Source organism: Protopterus annectens, chromosome 4.part1, assembly GCF_019279795.1.
Source record: "Protopterus annectens isolate FY-2018-M chromosome 4.part1, PAN1.0, whole genome shotgun sequence".
NCBI classification, from domain to species: domain Eukaryota; kingdom Metazoa; phylum Chordata; order Ceratodontiformes; family Protopteridae; genus Protopterus; species Protopterus annectens.
In genome coordinates this window covers 323,342,944-323,363,500 of record NC_056734.1, presented here as the reverse complement: position 1 = coordinate 323,363,500, position 20,557 = coordinate 323,342,944, and the positions used below count along the sequence as shown (strand labels likewise).

At 37.5% G+C, this 20,557-nt stretch overlaps 1 protein-coding gene across 1 annotated transcript; it reads left to right on the top strand.

The window, feature by feature from the left end:
• Positions 1-15,961: 15,961 nt before the first annotated feature.
• Positions 15,962-18,685, top strand: SOX2 (SRY-box transcription factor 2). Its single transcript, XM_044070167.1, has one exon. The coding sequence runs from the start codon at positions 16,782-16,784 to the stop codon at positions 17,721-17,723; it is 942 nt and encodes a 313-aa protein (XP_043926102.1). The 5' UTR covers positions 15,962-16,781; the 3' UTR covers positions 17,724-18,685.
• The last annotated feature ends 1,872 nt before the right edge of the window (positions 18,686-20,557 follow it).

The window sequence follows — 20,557 nt, the reverse complement described above, 5'->3', positions numbered from 1 at the left end:
AGAAGTATTGAGAACAAGTGCTAGGCTTATAATACAGTGAGTAGTCTGGTTGTACTAAGAGTAGAGCTTCCTTAAGGGAAAATTTGAAGAGCAGACTTGGCAGAGCCAGAAAAAGTTTAACCTTGTTTAACCGGCGCTGCGCTATGCGCACGACCACGCAAAGCCGTGCAAATGCGGATTTTAAACAATGAACTACAAAAGAGCTAGAAATGGTCCAAAACAACCAATTACTACAGCTTCTTGTGCTGAGGTCACTTCCCCCAAGGACAGATAGGCTGCTCAAGGCTCCCCACTCCCACTGGTGGGCAAAGAAACTTCCTTCTATCCAAGTAAGGTAATGGACAACACAGGAACTACACCACTGCCCAGAATACAGCAATGCCTGTAAACTGGTCTAAACAGTACTGCTTTCCTTACCTTTATCCTATTGTACTCTGAAGTCATTTATTTCTCCTGTTGACTTGATCCATGGTCCTTTCACTATGGCCTGTAACAGTAATGTCTCCAATATTGGGAGACTTTTTGACACCTTTATTAAATTCTAACACTCAAACAATGACATAGATTCATACGCATTAATAGAAAACAAAACAACCCATAGTGACATTTGTTTCATGATTTCCATTCATTATATTTAAAAGTTTTAATTTGAACAATTATCATTCTCTCCAACAATACATAAATGGCTCTGTACCTGCCTTCCCTTAAACCTCACGCCTTCTACTGAACAGTATTCTACAGGTATTGTTCCCACAAATTCCATCATAGAATTCCTAAAGATTACACCTTCAGCTCTTTTATCTCCTTTACAATATTCAATACTTCAGTTACAGTTGGTTTAGACTTCAGTTTCCAGTTCCTACCAGTAGCTTTTTTTGGCAGTCAGTAACATCAAACTTAGTAAGGCCTTTTTATGTCTGGGTAACAATATTTTGATACTTTGAGCACATTTTATTACAAGAAGTAATTTCCCATTTGGGTAATATGTCACTGCATGGCTCCCCATAACTGTATTTAAGTTTCGTTTTTATATATATATTTTTCTTGCTAGTGATTTTACTTTTTACTTCCAGTAGCAAATCCACTTATATGTTATTTTGCTTATGAGTTATGCACTTCATGGAATCATATCAAGTTCTATTAGATCCTTAAGTTCAACATAAATCTTTTGGTTATGCATGATCAAAACTTCTAGTTACTGGTATATTTGCACATGACCTTCCTCTGCTAATTCTTTGACATGTATAGTGTCTTTTACAGTCATGTATTAAAGCACATCTGGTAATAAAAATAAATTTGTATTTATTTATTGTTGCACTAATGTGTGCACATATGTAACATTTGCTAACTAGTTACGTGGGTGGTTCCTTGGTCCCTTTCTAGCCACAACTTAAGCCAAAAAGGCAGCAACAGCTTGTATAAAACAGGCATAGAAATGTTATATATAGCTGAACAACAACAACAATGGAATATAAATGCATTCATAACGTGAAAGGCAAAGAGTTATAAAATACAGCTAAAAGTAGCTGGCACTCATTTTAGAAATATATATAACCCCTTACTAAAAATGGAGACTGCACTTATCTATCTATCTATGTATCTATTTATATAGCTCTTTATCTGTGGGGTAGCTAGGCATACACAGTATACTCAACTGAGAACACTGATTTTCAGAGCATTTCTTGAAAACTTCAACACTCAAACAGCATAGAAATGTTTAGAACTCTGTAAATTAATGTTTACATTATAGAGGTATAGAAAGAATGCATGTGTGCAAAGAATGTACCTCTAATAATAACTTTTTATGGGCATAAATGATAACAGTTGAAAATGACAATCTTCTTCCTATATGCTTGGGGGAAGCATTTTGAGGATTGAGTACATTTTAAAATGATATGCGGGAAGCAGAGGGAATAATATTACGTAGGTATGAGTACAAAACATACATTCCTGGCTAACCCATGCTCTCTACATATCTGTCTATATCTACCTATCACCCTTTGTATCTATGTAGATATGTATATGTATATATAGCTATGTGTGTGTATATACTGTATATGATGAGAGAGAGAGAGAGAGACAGAAAAAGAGAAAGACAAAAAGTTAATATCCGTCTATAAATATGAGTGTGTCTATATTTATCTACCTTTGAATCTATACACACACACATATTTTTATACATATATATATATATAGAGAGAGAGAGAGAGGGGGGGTTATAATTTTATCTTAACCTTGTTGCCCTTTAGGGGAAATATGAAAATGAATTAGCCAAGTGTGATGTTCTAAAAACACATTTTGTACATATTATGCAACCTGTATAACTTAATGTTGAGGTAATGACCAGATAAGACATTTTAAAGATGTGTGTGTGGGTGTGTGTGTGTGCGCGCGCATGCGCACGCGTGCGACACTCACGTGCCTTTGTGAGAGAGAGAGAGAGAGAACACCAGGATATGCATGTTCTTAAAACAAGAAATGGAAAGGCAAAGAAAACACTGACTCAGCATTTAAATGACAATTATCTCACATACAATTAAATCAGCTGATCATTCTGCTGCCCTTTTGATACATTTATGCTTAATGTGCATCTTATAGAACATTCAGGGTTGTTGTACAATTTTTAGGTGTCAGGAAACTAGTGAGAGTGTGTGTGTGTGTGTGTGTGTGTGTGTGTGTGTGTGTGTGTGTGTGTGTGTGTGTGTGATGTGGGTGTGCTCTTTACATAAATGTTATGTACATGCCTGCGTGATGGATATTTATGTCAAGGTGTCCATGTTACATATTGATAGATGGATGGATTGGGATAGAGATATAAACATGTATACATTTCATAATCCATCACTGTGAACTGTATAAAAGTGTTTTAGTTTCTAGTAGGCTTCATTTTTACTATTGCTCAGGGGCATTAACTTCATTTATTACTAATCATGTTGTTAAGCAAAGAAGTCAAAGATTAACATGACAATACCTTAAACATGACACTTCTGCACTCTGCTTTCTTTTGGTTGTATACTTCAATAAGCGAAGCCATCATACCTCTCAACCTCTTAGAGCAAGAAATCTGGACAAAGCCATAAGTAATAGGGACAAAGACCTCAGAATAGGGACACTTTTTAAATACTGCTCTTACAGACTTAGAAAGTTGATAAAATAACAGGTTTTGCATTATTGTGCATTTTCTTGAGGGTATCAAGTCTTGATCTGAAATGTCTGTCATTATTTTCTGACTTCAGTCCTCAATGATTAGCTGATGATCTGCAAGAAAACCACAATTTTATGAGTAATAGACCAAAAATATAAGGCAAAAAATCTGGACATTCTGCAAACATCTGTACAGCTGAGAGGTATGGAAGACGTCACTATGCCACCAACACTGTGAAACTTAGACTTTATATCCAGGGCATTTGGTATCTTGAGACTGCAGTATTGTTCAAGCTAACTTTACATAGTTTTTTTTATCCAGTTGTTATATTCTTCAAATATAAGTGGATAACAGTTTTTGCCAACATACCCCAGAAGCACAATGTCTGATTAATAGTAAGTAGGTTGCATGAGAAAAAGTCAGTTAAAGCAATGACTTTCAAATGGAATAACTTATCTACTCCTTTAAAGACACACAGAATGAATCCAGTATCCATCATTTAGATTTAAACTAGCTAGCTAGCTATATACCTAGCTAGCTAAAGAAATGAACAAGCAAACAAATGATTTATCATAAAGCTGTGCACTTAGCAATGTTCTGTATTTTGATAGAAAAATGAGTGTCATTTTGGTTTGCTCAGATGTTTCACAAAGGCTGGTGTTTTGATGGGCAAAATGTAGACATTTCTGATTTAGACAATTAGGCCATCCGTCAAGCTGTACCACATCCGATAACCACTGGTTTTGTGTTTGGGGGTGTGGTAACACAGCTGTACGTATTTTTATATAGTATCCTTGATATACAGCCAATACTCTGTGCCTCAGCGTCATTTGGATGATGGTGGCAATCAACCAGTAATACATTAATTGTTGCTCGGAATATTCAAATAAGGATAAGCCACTGAAGTATTTCCACAATATGTGGGAGAGTTTTATTTAATGTGGTTTAACAGCTGTGTCTTGTATTTGTAACTACGCTAAATCTGTTAAAATCATGTGCACTGGAAACAATTTTGTGAATTCCACAAACTTGCCTAAGATATGCGGACAAACTGTACATACCAAGTGCTAAATTTTGTATTTATAAACGGTATATTTTACAAAACAGCCACATAGCGGGATTAGACTGTTGATGCGGATTCGTGCCTTCTGCATTTGTATTCTTTGTAGACGCTGTCCGGTTCGATTCTCAGCTAGAGCGTCTTCTGCGTGGAGACATGCGTAATGGGCGTACCTTCGTTGAAGGTTGTGCGGCAGGCCTGGCAAGCCGGTACGTAAAAATCTACTGCCAATCATTAGCGGACAGGAGTTCCGCTGTGGCGACCCCTAACCGGGAAAAGCCGAAAGACAACAATGAGATATGCGGTATATAGAGGCGCATGGTTTTTTTTTTTTCTTTTCTTTTCCAATTACTGTCCTATCTGTACCCCAACTTGTTATTAAAAACAAACTAGTTATGCAAGACATCCTAGTCAATCAATAACAACGGAACACTATTTAATCAAGGGATGGACCTTATTATGAAACTTTATGTCCGTCTGTCTGAAGTGCTGGCATTGTTTGAATTGTACTATGTAGTAGTCTGTCTTTTCTGAGACGCATATTAGTGTTTAATCTAGACTTCCTTATAAAATTCAGTAGTAGTATAAATACAGCTGGGATAGTGTGTCAGGTTTTTGTTTGATTTAAAATTAGCGTGCATGTCTTTGCACCTTCATGCTGCCTGTTGGATACAAACTAAAGTATGCATCACATTTTTAAACTCAAGGATTACATAAATAACAGAAGTGGGTTATTAATTTAGAAATTATACACCTGAAAAAATAGACATTATAATTGTTTCAGGAATAAAAAACACTAGCAATTTGCTCCTACTAAGTTAGTTCAAAGATGCGATATTTCTTGTAGGTTTAGTTTTAAACATGATAAAGTAATCGGCCCTGGTCAAAACAAGTCTACACGAAAACGAAATATAATGACCAATATTTATGTGGCGCATTACGTATTAATTTAATCTTACTTTAATTTGTCTTTCTGTTAAGCGCACTTGGTGCCTTACTATACATGTTGTTTTAAAATACTGTAAAGCTTAACACAAGCCTTTAACTTTCAAATGTAGTCATAGCAAATGTCAGTTAAATGTTTTAGTTTGAGACTGGCTGATTTGTACTCTGCATTTATTTAAAATCGTTAGGTATTATATGCAGCCCTTCTAATGAAGCTTTTGTAAAGGCCAGGTTGTTTTCAAAAGGTGGAAGAAAGCCTTGGCAAAGCTTCTGTATGACTTTATTAAAACATTCAAAGCAAGATTTGCCTTTTTTACTTCTTGCATGGCACATTGTATGCAAAATAGTTTGAAATTGCTGTGTTGAAAATTTCTTTCAAGGCATCTCCCTTCTTCAAAATTACATTTGGGGGTAAACATTTAATGAATGGGATGCTGGGATTGTTCACTTTGAACAGAAGATGCTAAACTACATTTATATTATGATACTGATGCAACTGTATGCATAGCATCATTGGAGTCATGCAGTGTCCGGGACCACTATAGAATATAGCAATATGCAATCGCTAAAAGAAATCCTTGGAGAAATACATTTTCTATAAATATGAAGAGATCAATTTGACCTTGTATGGGCTCCTTTTCCTGAAAAAAAAAGGAATCTTTATCAAACCTCTATTCTATTGCTTCAATAAACAGAACCCATTACCTCACGGCAGCTTTTGTTAGCCCTTTACAAGAGAGAACAAAATGGTTATTCAAGGGAACGCTTTAGATTTTTATTGTGGGTAGTATGCACAAAGAGCAGTGTTATTGTATTAAAAGAGCCATCTGTACAGAAACAATAGCTTCAAATTATCTTTGAATACGCACTGAAAAAATATAAAGCTTTTTCTCATTCAGCATGGCAGGGGTATAGAACAAGCATGGTATAACTGACTTTTTTGTCATTCTGGTTGCATTCTTCTTCTAAACAAAAAAGTGAAAAGAAAGAAATCGCCCGATTTAGACGTTTTAAGCCATAAACGACTTTTCTTGTTCCAGGGGCAGCAGTAGAAGGCTAGACGCCCAGGGAAGGAAGTAATGCAAGCAGGGGATCGCATGCTGGGAAAATACTAGAGCTGCCAAGCAAGGCTAGCTAGTCGGGGAAGGACCACTTTCCAAGCCACTAATGGAGCTGTGAAGCCACATATATCCAACGGTAAACCAGGATGGACTTGTAGTGGGGAAATGTACTAATTTGCGTCTGTCAGACAAGAAGCAAATAGATGATGTTACCTAACTCGTAAGTGACTGGCTTTTAAGGTATACTTGTATTTATTCGATGTCTGCATATATTTACTTACTTGTTAAGCCGCGATAAAATGTTGATGTTTAGAAATACATTTCCTGTCAGCTAAGCTGTCCGACATTAAAACAAATATAGCCACCTATGACTTATTTCCCTGCACAATGAACCGAAAAGACCAAAACGATTTCCGCCCCTAATAAAATATTGTTTATTTTTACGTTCCATCCAAGCCTGCAACGCAAACTACTGAGCTTCTGGTGGAGAGTTCAGGTTAGTAGTAACGCTCTAGGTATGACCAAAAAGGTGACAGCGCGGATCTGAGTGCGACAAAAGAAATGATACTAGACTTTAAGGAATTGTGCCAGTCCTCTCTTATTTCTGCTAAAAATCTTGGTGTAGTATTTTTCCATCCGCAGTTGTTATATAATTTTATAAATGCGTATGTTTGCTTAACCCTCGTCATAGCTTGCGTGATTTCTCATATAGATTAGTTTCTGGTTGTCACAGTCCTTTAATACTTTAACACAGAAGGTTACTCTAAGATTAACTGTGATGTCACAAGTACTTCATTAGGCTATTACTTCAGACAGACGGTAAGGACATTATACGGTTGCTGCACTTAGATGTCCTCTCTGCACATAATCTTAGAAATCACAGTGTGTAAAAGTACAGAACTAGCCAGCAGAAAACTAAATTGTGTAAATGGTTATCATGACTTTAAACCTACAATGTGTGTGTGTGTGTCTGTGTATGTAGCTCATTATTTATATTAACGGAGAAGCAGGCAGACTCTTTGGAATATTTCGTAACAAATGAAAAGGAATAACCCAACAGTGGTACGCTGAGTGACCCTTTCTGAGTCCTACAGTTATCTGTAACTAGGTGCAATGGTACGTTAACATAGCCTTGTATTCCAACCTTAGCCCATCCAAAAGTGTGGAACAGGAAACATACAATGTTACAAGGGGCACTGGCAGAATACCACTGTCATTTGTGGACATGGTTTGCCATAGTGAATGGCAAATGGGTGACTAGGGTTTGTTCCTAGCCTCCACGGCCATAGCAGTCTGAACCACATACCTGAGGGACTTCTTGCACTCAAGCAACAACGAATATTGTAAAACTATAGCCCCTTTGCTGTCGTAACAGTCGCATGTAGCGCACAGCACCTGTGGAAAGTACTAATCGTCCCTGAATGTAAAAAAAATGTAGTAAATAAGCCTAAGCATCCCGTTACGTGTGTGTTTGCGGACATGCAGATGCAGTGTGTGTGTGTCTGTGTGTGTGCGCGCGCGCGCGCGCGGACATGCACATGCCGGGATTCGTGCGTGTGTGTTCCTGTGTCTCTGTGTTTGTGTGTTTAATTTTGTACTTTGTTGGAAACACTCAGAGAAAAGCGCTTGTATACTAAATAGTAACGCAAACGCAAGCGGTCTTGTTTACAGACTGTAGTTTGCAACGCAGCAGTGCAACTCAGTGTAGTTAAAGCTGTAAAATCGAGTTTAAAATTATAAGATTAGCGTTGGATGCACTAATAAGGAATGATACTTTTGTTTCACTTGCATGCAGGAAACAACTATTATACTTTAAAATGTGACTGTCAAAACAATACATGGTCAAAGTATATTTTTAAAACAAATACAAATAATTTAACTTTTTTAATTTGGAGGTACATGCAGGAAGTTGTGTGTGTTGTCGCACATGTACGGTTAATACGTTTTACGAACTCAATGAACCTCCTGTTAAACATAAGGAAAAGTACACCATCTCCCAAAAAATATTTAAAAAGAGAGATTTAACACCACTCTCGTAGTTCATAACCGACTAAAGACAGTCGTTGGAAATAAATGAAACGAAATACTATACAGTATATCGGAGGCTTAGCAGTATTTTGACAAGTACTAATTTTGAAATGTATAGCTGTGGTCTGGAAGTGAGTCCTCAGTCTTCATTAGAGGATGTTATAATTAAATGATTGACACATTAGCGGAGAATGACATTCTTTCAGAAATAGGTTATCTGCTCATGGTTGAGTGGAACTGCGAACTGAAGAAGTGGTCTCCTTAATCTTCAGAAGAATGCACAGTCTGCAACTGAGGTTCCCTGGAGGTAAACAAAGAGCAATGAAGCTCAACATGAAATGGGGAGACGTAGAAGTCTGTAGCGATCGGTCCCCTAGTGGCTAAAATCGAAATGTACAGCACTACGTTTTAGAAAACAGAAAGAGACTGTCACAGTCACCTGTTGATAGGGTTACCATCTGTCCTTCTTTGCCTAGGGCAGTCCTTCGTTGGGTAGTTGTACCCCAAGGGTATAGCCAGGCATATTCTTTGTACTCTAAAGAGAACATTTTTCTGAGCACGAGTGAAAATACTGGGGCCTTGTCGGTTTATTTTATGTCAATAACAATATAAATTAATGTCTCTAATGACATGTATATAGATTGCATACACAGAGGATTACAAATTTAAAAACAATATTTGAAATAGTTTTGATCAAGCAGCTGAAAATGTTACATTAAGTGCTGAGGGCAACAGATTGAGTGATGTGCCTTTTTAAATGTCATGAGGGTTGTGAAGAAGGCAATGAGTTTGTGTGTGCAAAAATGGAATTTACTGACTACACCACCTGTGTGTCCTATAAAAACGAACTCCGCTCTAAATATCGATCTAAAGTTCAAAATATAACGTTTACATGTCGTGCGCTTTTGAGTAACAAAAGGAAAAAAAACGAAAAAATGCAAATGTTCTGAGATCTTGGGACAACAATTATTTCTTAAGTTTTCTTTAATAATCGTGTAACGCAATTATTTTGTTTATGAAACATCTAAATATATGAAACAGCATAAACGGCTTTAATGCTGTAAGATTAAGCTTACATTTTGGCAAACATTAAAACTATTGGCTACGGTATAGTTTGTCCTGCAAAATCCCAGGTTTCCACAAAAAACGTCCCTCTTTGGACATTTGAAAAAGTGGCAAACTTACCTGTTGAAAAGGACCTCCAATTGCCCTGAGTACATTCTTATCCGAATGAGGAAATGTAGCGTAACCTAATCATAAGACAACAAGCAGTGTGTGTGTGTGTGTGTGTGTGAGAGAGAGAGAGAGAGAGACAGAGAGAGTGACAGAGAGTGAAAGACATACAGACAGAGATAAAGTCCACTGTTGACATTTTACATATGCATTAGGCACAGTATTGTTTTAGCTAGTACATTATCTCTTCATGATACCAGGCAGTATATCACTTACTCATAGTTCAAACCTCGAAGACGCGGGTTGCCAAACAATTTCAATTTTTTATGCTACCTGATGCTGCACACTGTTTTTAAACACTGATGTAATAAATTATTTAACAGCTAAAATGTTACTTTGCATGTTTCAGCCGTGTGGCCGTATCATTAAACACGCGTTAGCATGTTGGACTAATAATAATAGTGTTTGTGTATAAATACAGTCTTGAATGGGCGCGTATATACATGCACTTTGCAAGGCCAGCACGATATATGTGTTTAGACTGGAAATGGTACGGTTTTAACTGTACAATTCATTTTTTAACATTTTTGTGAATACATCTTTTGCTTCCTTGTGGGGGTACAGCACTGATGTGACTTTGTCTAACTCCCCAAAACTCCCGTACAGAACGAGAATCTGTGCTGAATTTATGACTTATTAAATGGTGTGTGCCATTGAACGCGTTCTTTTAATGTAACTTGAAGCTTCGTTTGTCAACAGCATCACACATGCTTTATTCAAAATAATGAAGGGAGAGAGAAAAGCAGAGCATTTAAATGTATTAAATGTATGAATTGCACAGAGCATTCACATTACGTGGTATAAAAACTGTGTTTCCAAAACTAGCGCCTTCCTGATCTAATAACAACACCTGAAATGTGACTTTACCTACAACTCGAATCCTCTGCACACGTTCGACATTCACCCCGCCGTGTAAATTTAAACGGTGAGGAAGTATTTTATAAACGCTGCTCCTGGGGCTCACCTTAAGTTTATCCCTAAAAATGCGGAACAACCGACGAGAGAGGAGTTTGACATTTTGTCAGCGGCTACTGTAAGGCCTAACAACTAACACGTACTAAGTGCCAGTATGTAAAAATTCTAATGCTTTTGTGGTCCCCTGAGTATGCATTTGTAAGAAGGAGTAATTTTACAGGCGCACAATGTATTTATGTGAGAACACTTCGCTGCAGGATAGTGTCTTCTACTCCAGCAAACACACGCACACACATTTAACTATACAATAATATCATGCATTCCAGTACTTAATATTGAATATTATGGTACTTAGCAGAAAAAGGTCATCTCTCTAGCTTGAACTATAACCTAGTAATGGCTTTGCTGACTTCTGTATTTGGGACAAGAGCTTTGCGCCACAAGACGTTCCCGTGACGTTAATAATTACTGTATAATCGTTCAAAGTCTAATTTTAGAGTTCGCATTCTGAGGTGGTCACTATTATGTCGCCTGTCAAAATTACCTTTAGTTTCAAATTGATTTATTTATCGGAAGTAACCAAAAACAACGCGCGCGTGTGTGTGTGTGTGTGTGTGTGTGTGTGTCCAGACTGGTACTGGAGGCACACCACCACCCACTTCACCTGTACTGAATTCACATCTGCTGGCTGGAGTTGGTATTTATTTTTAAATGGGACTTCAAAAACGTCATTTGACAATGTGCGTGAAACCTGAAAAGAAAAATAATTGAATGTTTTGAGTGTCGTATTCCACAACCCGTCTTACTCAGCATAATCAGCTCCTAATTCTAGATCAAAACTTCAGTTTGTCCCTCCTAAAATCCATTTTTTTCTAGACTGGGTGGGGGAAATCACGTCAGTAAAAACCGTCACTGTTAAGATCACAGACTTCTTTTAACTTCAGGAAATGAATGTTAAAGTTTTCTTGTTCTATCGAGTTTTAAAATTTGTACCACTACAAGCCGTCCGTGATTTGCAACCTGTTATTTTTGGCTACACCCCTACTGCTGGAGATAAGTGGACGAGAGCTTTAGTGCGTATTCCGTTATGAAGTTTTGCTCAATTAAGTTAATTCTTTAACTTTGGTTACACAAAACGGAACCACTCCTCAAACACACACTCATTCAACAATTAAATAGCAAACAAATAGCATAACTATATGCAAATAAGATATGTAAAAACTATATTTATTTACATATTTGCGACCAGCAGATTCATTTATGTAAGCTTCATGAGCATACATTTCAACTGTCTCTGATTCTGAGGGACGCCTCTGATTTTGACTAAAATTTTAGCACTGCCTTTCTTAATCCCTCCTAAAACTATTAAATTTTGGAAAAAGGTTGGTGAACCACAGTTTTATAAATAATGACAATAATCAGAGGTACCGACTTTTTTTACTCCAGAAAATGCATTTCATTTTACATTCTCTTATTCTAATGTCTTATGCTAAAAGTAATAATGTCTTAAAAGTACTCCTGTTGTCCCTGATTATTTCTAGACTTGTCCCTGAAATTGCTGATATTTGTCCCTGACTGGTTGAGAGCTATGTCCGTGAGTGAAAAATGAAGCAAACAAATGTAAAAATCAGACACAAATGCAAGACATGCTATGCTATAGCCAGAAGTAAAAAGAAAAGGTGGAAAACTACATTTGTGCTTCATTTTATTTATTTGTAAACTGCCTGCTTAAGTGACTTGCCTGGTATAAAGCAGATGTGGAAATTGTGGTCATCATACCGAGAACTACATAATAAGATTGTTTATTATCTAATAGACATTAACTAACCCCAGGAATAGACTATCGCACAATATTAATATATCAGCATAACTGGCGCAGTCTCCAAGAGATCTGATTAATTAATAAAAATGCATCCTGAATCAATTGATGCATACATATGGTCGCTAATAAACGGAGGAAAATGTCTTTGAACATCAGTAAAACCTGTATTGCTGTAAAATCACTGATAGTTTATAAATGTGAATACAAAATACTTCAGATACGATGATGATTATTACTATTATTATTTTTATTAACAATCATAATCAATCCCAGACAACAATCATAATAAGTAACAGGCATCCACAGTTATTGTGGTATAAATGAGACGGGTTACCCGTTAATAAACTAGAACATGCAATTTAACAGACTGAAAAAAATGTTGGGCATTAAGAAAATACGAATGAGCAACATATCCATAACAGGATAACAGGTCAGTATTCAAATTCGCGTGTGTGTGTGTGTGTACCTCTATTTTTTTTCAAGTAGTCCAGTGCCTCTTTGTTCGCCACGCATACGTTAAGTAATTTATAGACAATACAGTGATAAGTTTTTACATTAGACATTTCGCGGAAAATTAAGTTATCAAAGCAGCAATTATTTCTCTGGGAGATAAAACTCTCTTTATAGCTGTAACTGTCAAATAGTGCCCCTTTTAGATTTTAATTACCAAATAAAATTAGTCTGCTCTTTCTCGACTGGTTCGTGAGTGGTTAAACACAGCCCCCCCCAATACTGGTGGTCGTCAAACTCTGCTAATTAGCAATGCTGAGAAATTCCAGTTAACAAGGACATTCTCCAAGTCTCGGCAGGATCCCTGCTGCTTGCCTTCATTTCCATAAGAAGATTAAGAGTGGAGAGAGAACACACTCAAATGCAGATGCAGGAAAGAAGCGTTATAATAAGCACGGTAGTTCGCGTTTTCTGTTTCTCACCAAATTGTGAAAATGTTATTAATATTAAGTCACCTGCACTCCGATTGATATACGTATGTTTATTAGGCTTATTTTCCTGCATATGTAACAATTTTCATACTTTATCCCACTCTTTTTCTAGAATCATCAACCCTGTTAATCCTAAAAGTTTTACTATGCATTTCAAATGATTTCCAAATATGTAAGAAAAAAATTAAGTTATGAAAGCATAACTTTCCAATAAAACCTTACCTGTTCGGGTTGTCTGTTCCCGAAATTTTGCTCCCTGACGAAAGGGGTTTTAGTTGAAGTCAATCTAGATAGTAACTGGGAGAAAACTGTAAGTGCTAGGATGAACCTACCATATTATTTTTTAATAAACATATCTGAACTGCTAATAAACATGGAACAAAGTTTGCTTCCCTGTATGTCAAAGTGACAGTAACATAAAAGCACTCTGAATGTGTACATCCTCTTGCTGTTTTACTCTTAATTCAGATATTGCTATTTGAATTGGTGGGTATACGCAGCCCTTGTGGACTTTGCACTTTAATTAATTCTAGCGATATTAAAAACTGGCCTACTATTTTTAAATTCTGAGCAGTTACGCACGACAGATGGTCGTATGACTGTTTCTTAAGCAGCTATGGTAAACGATCACCGAATTATTATTACAATTACTTTCAATACAAACGGTGGGGAGCTTGTAGAGCATATTACAGAGCACACGGGATTTGTCTTATTCTGTAATACAGAAATGCACAAGGCACCCGTTCAGCCAACGCGTTAATCTCATGTGTACGCCTGCAAATTGGAGCTGCTAAAACCAAATAAAAAGTGATCTTTCTCTCTGTCTCTTTCTCTCTCTCTCGCTCTCTCTCTCCCTCTCACACACACACACACACACACACACACACACACACACACAGTCTATGATACCTCTCCATTTTGGCCACAAATTTTGTGCCTATTTTCTCAAGAAATCTTTTTTTTCTCTGGCAAATCTATGAAGACTGAAGTCACCAAATGAAATTTATTTGACTGTCAGATGTCATATACACCAGAAATACACGCAAATGCAAAACCTATTATTTTAGTAATCGTCTAAGTTTATAAGAACAGTATTTAAAATTTGCACCCGAGCAGTATTTAAAATTTGCACCCGATTCTGAGCTTTGTCATCCCATTATTTGTTGGCTTTGCCCATATTTTGCTATCAATAGGTTGAGTGTTATTTCTTTCGTTCTGTCTGTCTCTCTCTCTCTGTGACACTCACAAGCAAACTGACCGCGTGTGTATTGCCTTTAATATTTCCAAATGAATACATACATCTACAACTCTTTTACAACTCAGACCAAATATTTCCCATTTCATTATTTACAATGTGTTCAAAGGGAAAGTTTAATATTTGAAATAATTCCATATATCCATATGTCCCAGGCAGTACCTGCAAAAGCTCTGCTGTGATCAGTGTACCACCCCAGTAAACAAATGTTAAATAAAATAAAACAATCAATTCTGTTTGATTAGCATTTAAATACATAGAAGCATATCTGATCAGTCCGCCTTATAGTCCCCCCCCCCTAGTAATTGATTAGGACTCACCTAACTTTTTTCCACGTCCTCACAAAAGGATGATTGTATTTGTTAGGGTGTTGCGCCCCCCCCCCCCCCCCCCCACACACACACACATACAACATCCAGGACATAGTTGACAAAATCCTTTGGGAAATGCAAGAGTCACCTCAGGTCACTGTGTTCTGTTCAAAAATTTTTTTGAGCATGCACGTATGTATGCATACATGTAGGTATGTATGTTGCGCTAGACAATTACCCAGGTGCATTTCTTCTAACAGCCAGCAGTCGGCACTATTGACTTACAGCTTTGACGCAGGTGCTTTACTAGCCATGTTTTCCTGCATGTAAGTTTCTTTGCTACAACGAACCTCTCAACTCGTAGCATGCAAACAACACAAGACAAGGTTTTCACAGAACTAGGAGGGTATTTCACAATACTACAAACAGCCTGGCAATATCAGAGACTTTGCAACGAGTCAGCTGTCATCAAACAGACTCCCAAGCTATTTTAACAGCTACAGGAAGGAGGCGGAGATACAAGATTTTACTTTTCAGTAGTTGGCGTTTGATAACCTGAAGTCCCCACCAAAGCAAAAACCTTAGACTTGATTGAAGATTACAAGTATATGTGTTCGTTCACATAAGTGATTTATCGGGTGTAGCTTTAGGCGTGTTTTTTATTATTATTATTCAACAAATTCTAACACATGAAAAATAATTAAACGTAGACGACCATTTGTTTGAATTGGGTGCAGTGACAATAGTGGGAGTAAAAAGAAAATACCTATTTGTATATGGCGTGCTTCCATTTCTATTGGCATTGAAGGCTCCTCGTGGAAATCTTTACTTTGGAACAATGGAGCAGCCAGTTTGAATTACGTACGTGCATTGATGAAAATGTGCATCGGGAGAGCATAATACACAGCCGCGTGCTCTTAGTTTGCATACAAATGAAAGCCTTGTCGGCATTATTAATACAGCGAGGAAACATTTTATATTAAAAAAGCGAGAACCGGATGTCTACAAAACATGAACGTTTTATAACAAACAAAAAACTTAGAAAAGTTACCAATCTAACGCGGTTTGTGCCGTAAATTAACACAGTTTACTGCAAAACGTACTATTCTCTTATGTAATATAAAAACTTGGTGTTTTGCAGTTTTCACACTTTTCACAGAAAAAAGCAGCATACAGATGAAAAATCATCGTTTCTGCCCGTCCTCATTTTCGGAGCAATACAAGATATATTTGATTACTAAACTGAAATCAGCTTTAGTGTGACGCTAAACTGCACATTAGTTCATCGTTAAATGTCACGTTATAATCGTAAATGTTTTGCAGATTAATTTCAGAGTTCCTCTGGCGCACGATGTGATGACAACCAGATGCGTTTGATACTGGATGATGTAGGTTGTATGCTAATAAATTAACACAGCCTTCCCGAAAACATAGAGCAGTATATGATGAAACAACAACACACACGATGTGCTACTTCTATTAATTTAAAGTTTTAATATAGAAAAGCGTTTTCTAAAGGCGCTATCTTTTCAAACCTAACAGAGGAGAAATGCGGCATTAAAGAGATATTGACTGCCTTGATTGGCGTTACGGCTGACGGCCCACCTCCTTAGAGCGTGCATGTGCGGGATGGGGAGGGGCATTGTCACTGTTCCAGCCTCTTTTTATGTTAATAGATCTGTGGCTGTCCTGAGTGGAGGAGATCATTGTGTTGTGATTGGTCAGAGGAAATCCATTTATTGCATGTCAGCTTCATCACATGGATGGTTGTCTATTAACTTGTTCAAAAAAGTCTTCGGAGTTGTCAAGGAGCTGTGTGTGTGTGTGTGTGGAGGATCAAAAAAGTGAGGGGGTTGGTTCTTTAAGAGCTGCAAAAGAAGTTTAAAGCTCAGAGAAAGGGAAAGTCAGAGAGCTAAACCAAGAAAACGGAAAGAATATTGAAAACATACAGTGTGCAGGTCTCCGTCAAGTTAACGGAGCTTCGTGAATAGCTTGAAAAGTTGTACGTCCTCCTTGGACGGTTTATTTTTCATTGTAGTAAGTGGTTCGCAGAAAAGCAGGTTGAATGTACAACATGATGGAAACCGAGCTAAAGCCCCCCGCCCCCCAGCCCACATCGGGGGGAACGGGCAACTCCAATTCTTCTGGTACTAACCCTAAGAACAGTCCTGAACGAGTCAAGAGACCTATGAACGCATTCATGGTCTGGTCCAGGGGGCAACGCCGTAAAATGGCCCAAGAGAACCCAAAGATGCATAATTCGGAGATCAGCAAGAGGCTCGGGGCCGAATGGAAACTTTTGTCTGAGGCAGAGAAACGACCTTTTATAGACGAGGCAAAGAGGCTGAGAGCATTGCATATGAAGGAACATCCGGATTACAAATACAGACCCAGACGGAAAACCAAAACACTTATGAAAAAGGATAAGTACACTTTACCAGGAGGACTTCTTGCCCCTGGTGCAAATGCCATGGCCCCTGGGGTAGGCGTCGGGGCAAGCCTGGGCGCTGGAGTGAATCAGAGGATGGACAGTTATGCCCACATGAATGGCTGGACAAATGGGGGCTACGGCATGATGCAGGAACAGCTAAGTTATCCGCAGCACTTGAACGCTCACAACACAGCACCCATGCAATCCATGCATCGCTACGACGTAAGCGCCTTACAGTACAACTCTATGACTAGTGCACAGACATACATGAACGGATCGCCCACCTACAGCATGTCCTACTCTCAGCAGACAACCCCAGCTATGACTCTGGGTTCAATGGGTTCAGTGGTCAAGTCAGAATCGAGCTCTAGTCCCCCGGTAGTGACCTCTTCATCACATGCCAGGGCCCCGCCATGTCAGCCCGGGGACCTTCGGGACATGATCAGCATGTATCTGCCAGGGTCTGAAGTGCCCGAACCCGCAGCCCCCAGCAGACTGCATATGACGCAACACTACCAGAGCGGCCCAGTCCCGGGATCAGCCATCAATGGCACACTCCCGCTTTCGCACATGTAAGACTGGCACGTACAAAACTTTATTCTGTCAGACCTTATAAAATAAGCAAATCAAAATCATCAGCAGAATTAAGTGGACTTCAATTTTATTGGACTATTTTTGTACAGAGAACAACTTTGGGGAGGGAGAGATACAAGAAGAGTTTAGAACTCGGGGAAGGAACATATACAAAACTTTTTTATTAAGTTCTAGTGGAATGCTTGAACTTTGCAGGAAAAAAGTTTTGCTATTGTCTTTACCAGTAATCATAGAGGTAGCCTTGAAATCGGTAAAAAGTAAACATTTTACTATTACAAGCAACTTTTGTACAGTATTTATCAATTGAACATTGCAATCAAAATGTCCATTGTTTGTATACTCAGAAGTTGCCAATTTTTTATATTAGTCTACGTTATGTAGACAATTAAGACAAAACGTTAAAAGTACAGTAGCTACAGCTTGAAAATGACTGAAAATGATGAATTTTTAATTGTGGGTTGTACGAAAGCAAATAGGCTCAGTACTTTTCAAGAAACTGCTCAACAATTTCTTTAAAAAAGTGCAAGTACTTAGGTTGTACTAAAGTCTTTTCTTACTTAAGGCAAACGCAAAAAACGGCCACGCTGGTTCATATCTTTGTTAATTTATAGTAATTTTGTTTCCAAACTTTCATTCTATTCAGATAAGAACATGAAGTTTATTGTGTTTGAATTATTTTCTTATTGTTTGTAATATTTCTGTAAATTTATTGTGATGATATTTTAAGTTTTCCCTCAATTTACGTAGCTGTATTTTAAAAAAAAGAAAAGATTCGGCTCTGTATTTCTTGATCAGCTTGCCGATGCTCCATGTATAAGTATATATATTATATATATTTGGACTAATAACATCCTTATAACAGTTACATTTTTTTTTCAATTTTAAGTTTTTACTCCATTCTGCAGAGTATGAGATGAATAAATTCTTGAAATTTGGACATCCTAGTTAAGCTCCATTGGTGGGTTTATTTCAAGTCTGGATTCACTCGACCAGCAAATAATTTAATGCGTTCATTTTCAGAAACTGTGCTTATTGTAGTAAACCGTGCACCACTAAATGATCGTGTCACAAATGAATGATCGTGTCACAAATGAGAAATATTTGCAGACTGCTACAGTCTTTATGCGATTTTTATATGCAGTTTGACGCCTTCAGGTAGGTCATTCATTATATGTATCCTGCCATGTGTGTTTAAGCTATATAAGTTTTAAATATTGAATGGTATAGTTGGAGCTATACCACTTGTTGCAAATTTAGATGTTTTACTAAATATTTCGGTAGACTAGGGCTGGTTACATTGTAGCTGCTCTAAATGTGGCTGTACATTGTCATTGTAAGTATTCGCTACATGATATGAATCTAATATATAATTTAACGTATAATTATTTTAAAAGTTTTATAAAAATGTTAAACTACTCACACTATGTACAAGCGTTTCAAAATATAAATTTAGAATGTTTGTGTTTTGTATTTTAAGGATTTTATTTCGGTTTCCTGTGCTGCCTTTCTACAGGGTGCTGGAAATTTTACGTGATAGCATGTTGATAAATTCGTGGATGATAGTTACTGGATGTGTGTGCTGCAGTTCTTCTTTCTAAAAGTGATACCGCTTCCAAAAGAAAAGCAGAAGGAAAGAACACGTATTGTAATAGACGTTTTATGTAATTATGTTCTGAAGTACCAGCGAGTTTAACCAGCATTTTGTCTCGTAAAATGATCACCCAAAAGTACAAGAAAACCATGGCATCAGTCAAAGAAGGTAATGTATCAAACGTAGCAGATATATTTTATTTTAATGTTTGTGGTTCTTTTGCAATAGGGATTTTGTTGTCTACAAGCTGTCTGCTCTGCAGAATTAAAATAACGAGTCGATATTTCGATAGCTAATGATAAAGTTATTGAATATTTCTCCAACACATGTAAAAGCTGGTAGAGTACAGGTGGGCTGATTTATTTCATTATGTTTTTTTTCTCTCCGTCTCTTTCCCACTTGTCTCTCTTTCTCTCTATTCCCCTTATCTCCCTTCTTGAGGCGTATGACGTTAACTTATTTCCTTTAGCTCAGAAATAAATGGGTGGCATGTAAATCACCAGTCTGTTTATTTATGTTTTTATTTGCCGGCCTTCTCCAACCCTTTCCTCACTTTGGCCTGCAGTTTCTCAGTTTGTGCGAGCATGTGTGAACGCGCTTGAGCGCGTCTGTCATTGAGACTTTAACCCGAGTGACGGCTGATGCCATACTTGGTTTTGTCTCCAAGTCCAAGTTCTGATGTTCTGTGTCTTATTTTTGGTTTAGAACATGATAGTACGTAGTCTCTAAACAATTTTTCAATAACCTCAGTAAAAATATGTGGCTCAAGTAATAATGAGATAATCATAACAGATAAAGCAAGATAAAATAACGAAATAAAAGTTATAATTTAGTTGACATATTTATTGCTTATCGTTTTCGCCTGAGTTGTGACTGAGTTAAAGGGGTAGCTTTGCTTTCATGGACATTATCTCGCAGTTTAGTACCTTCTAAACGTATTGTGATGAGTGATGCACTGACAAGTGTTTAGCTGAAGAATCAGTTTTCTTGTGGTTTACTGAGAGTATTCGCGTGTTTGGCTGACGTTGCACTGCATTTTCTGTAGATGACATTCAACTGCCCAGAATTTTGAAGAATGTATCTGATTTTTATCTCATATTTTTGCACTCTCCCTCCTAAAATTTTCGATTTTCTGGCAGATCACTAAGGATTACAGTCAGTCAATAACATTAGGCATTAGAGTTTCATAACCCCCCTGCCCCAAATGCATTTTGGTGCAACCTTT

What these genes read in the sequence shown, in the direction of transcription:
- SOX2 (XM_044070167.1), top strand. Translation starts at nt 16,782, where the DNA reads ATGTACAACATGATGGAAACCGAGCTAAAGCCCCCCGCCCCCCAGCCC.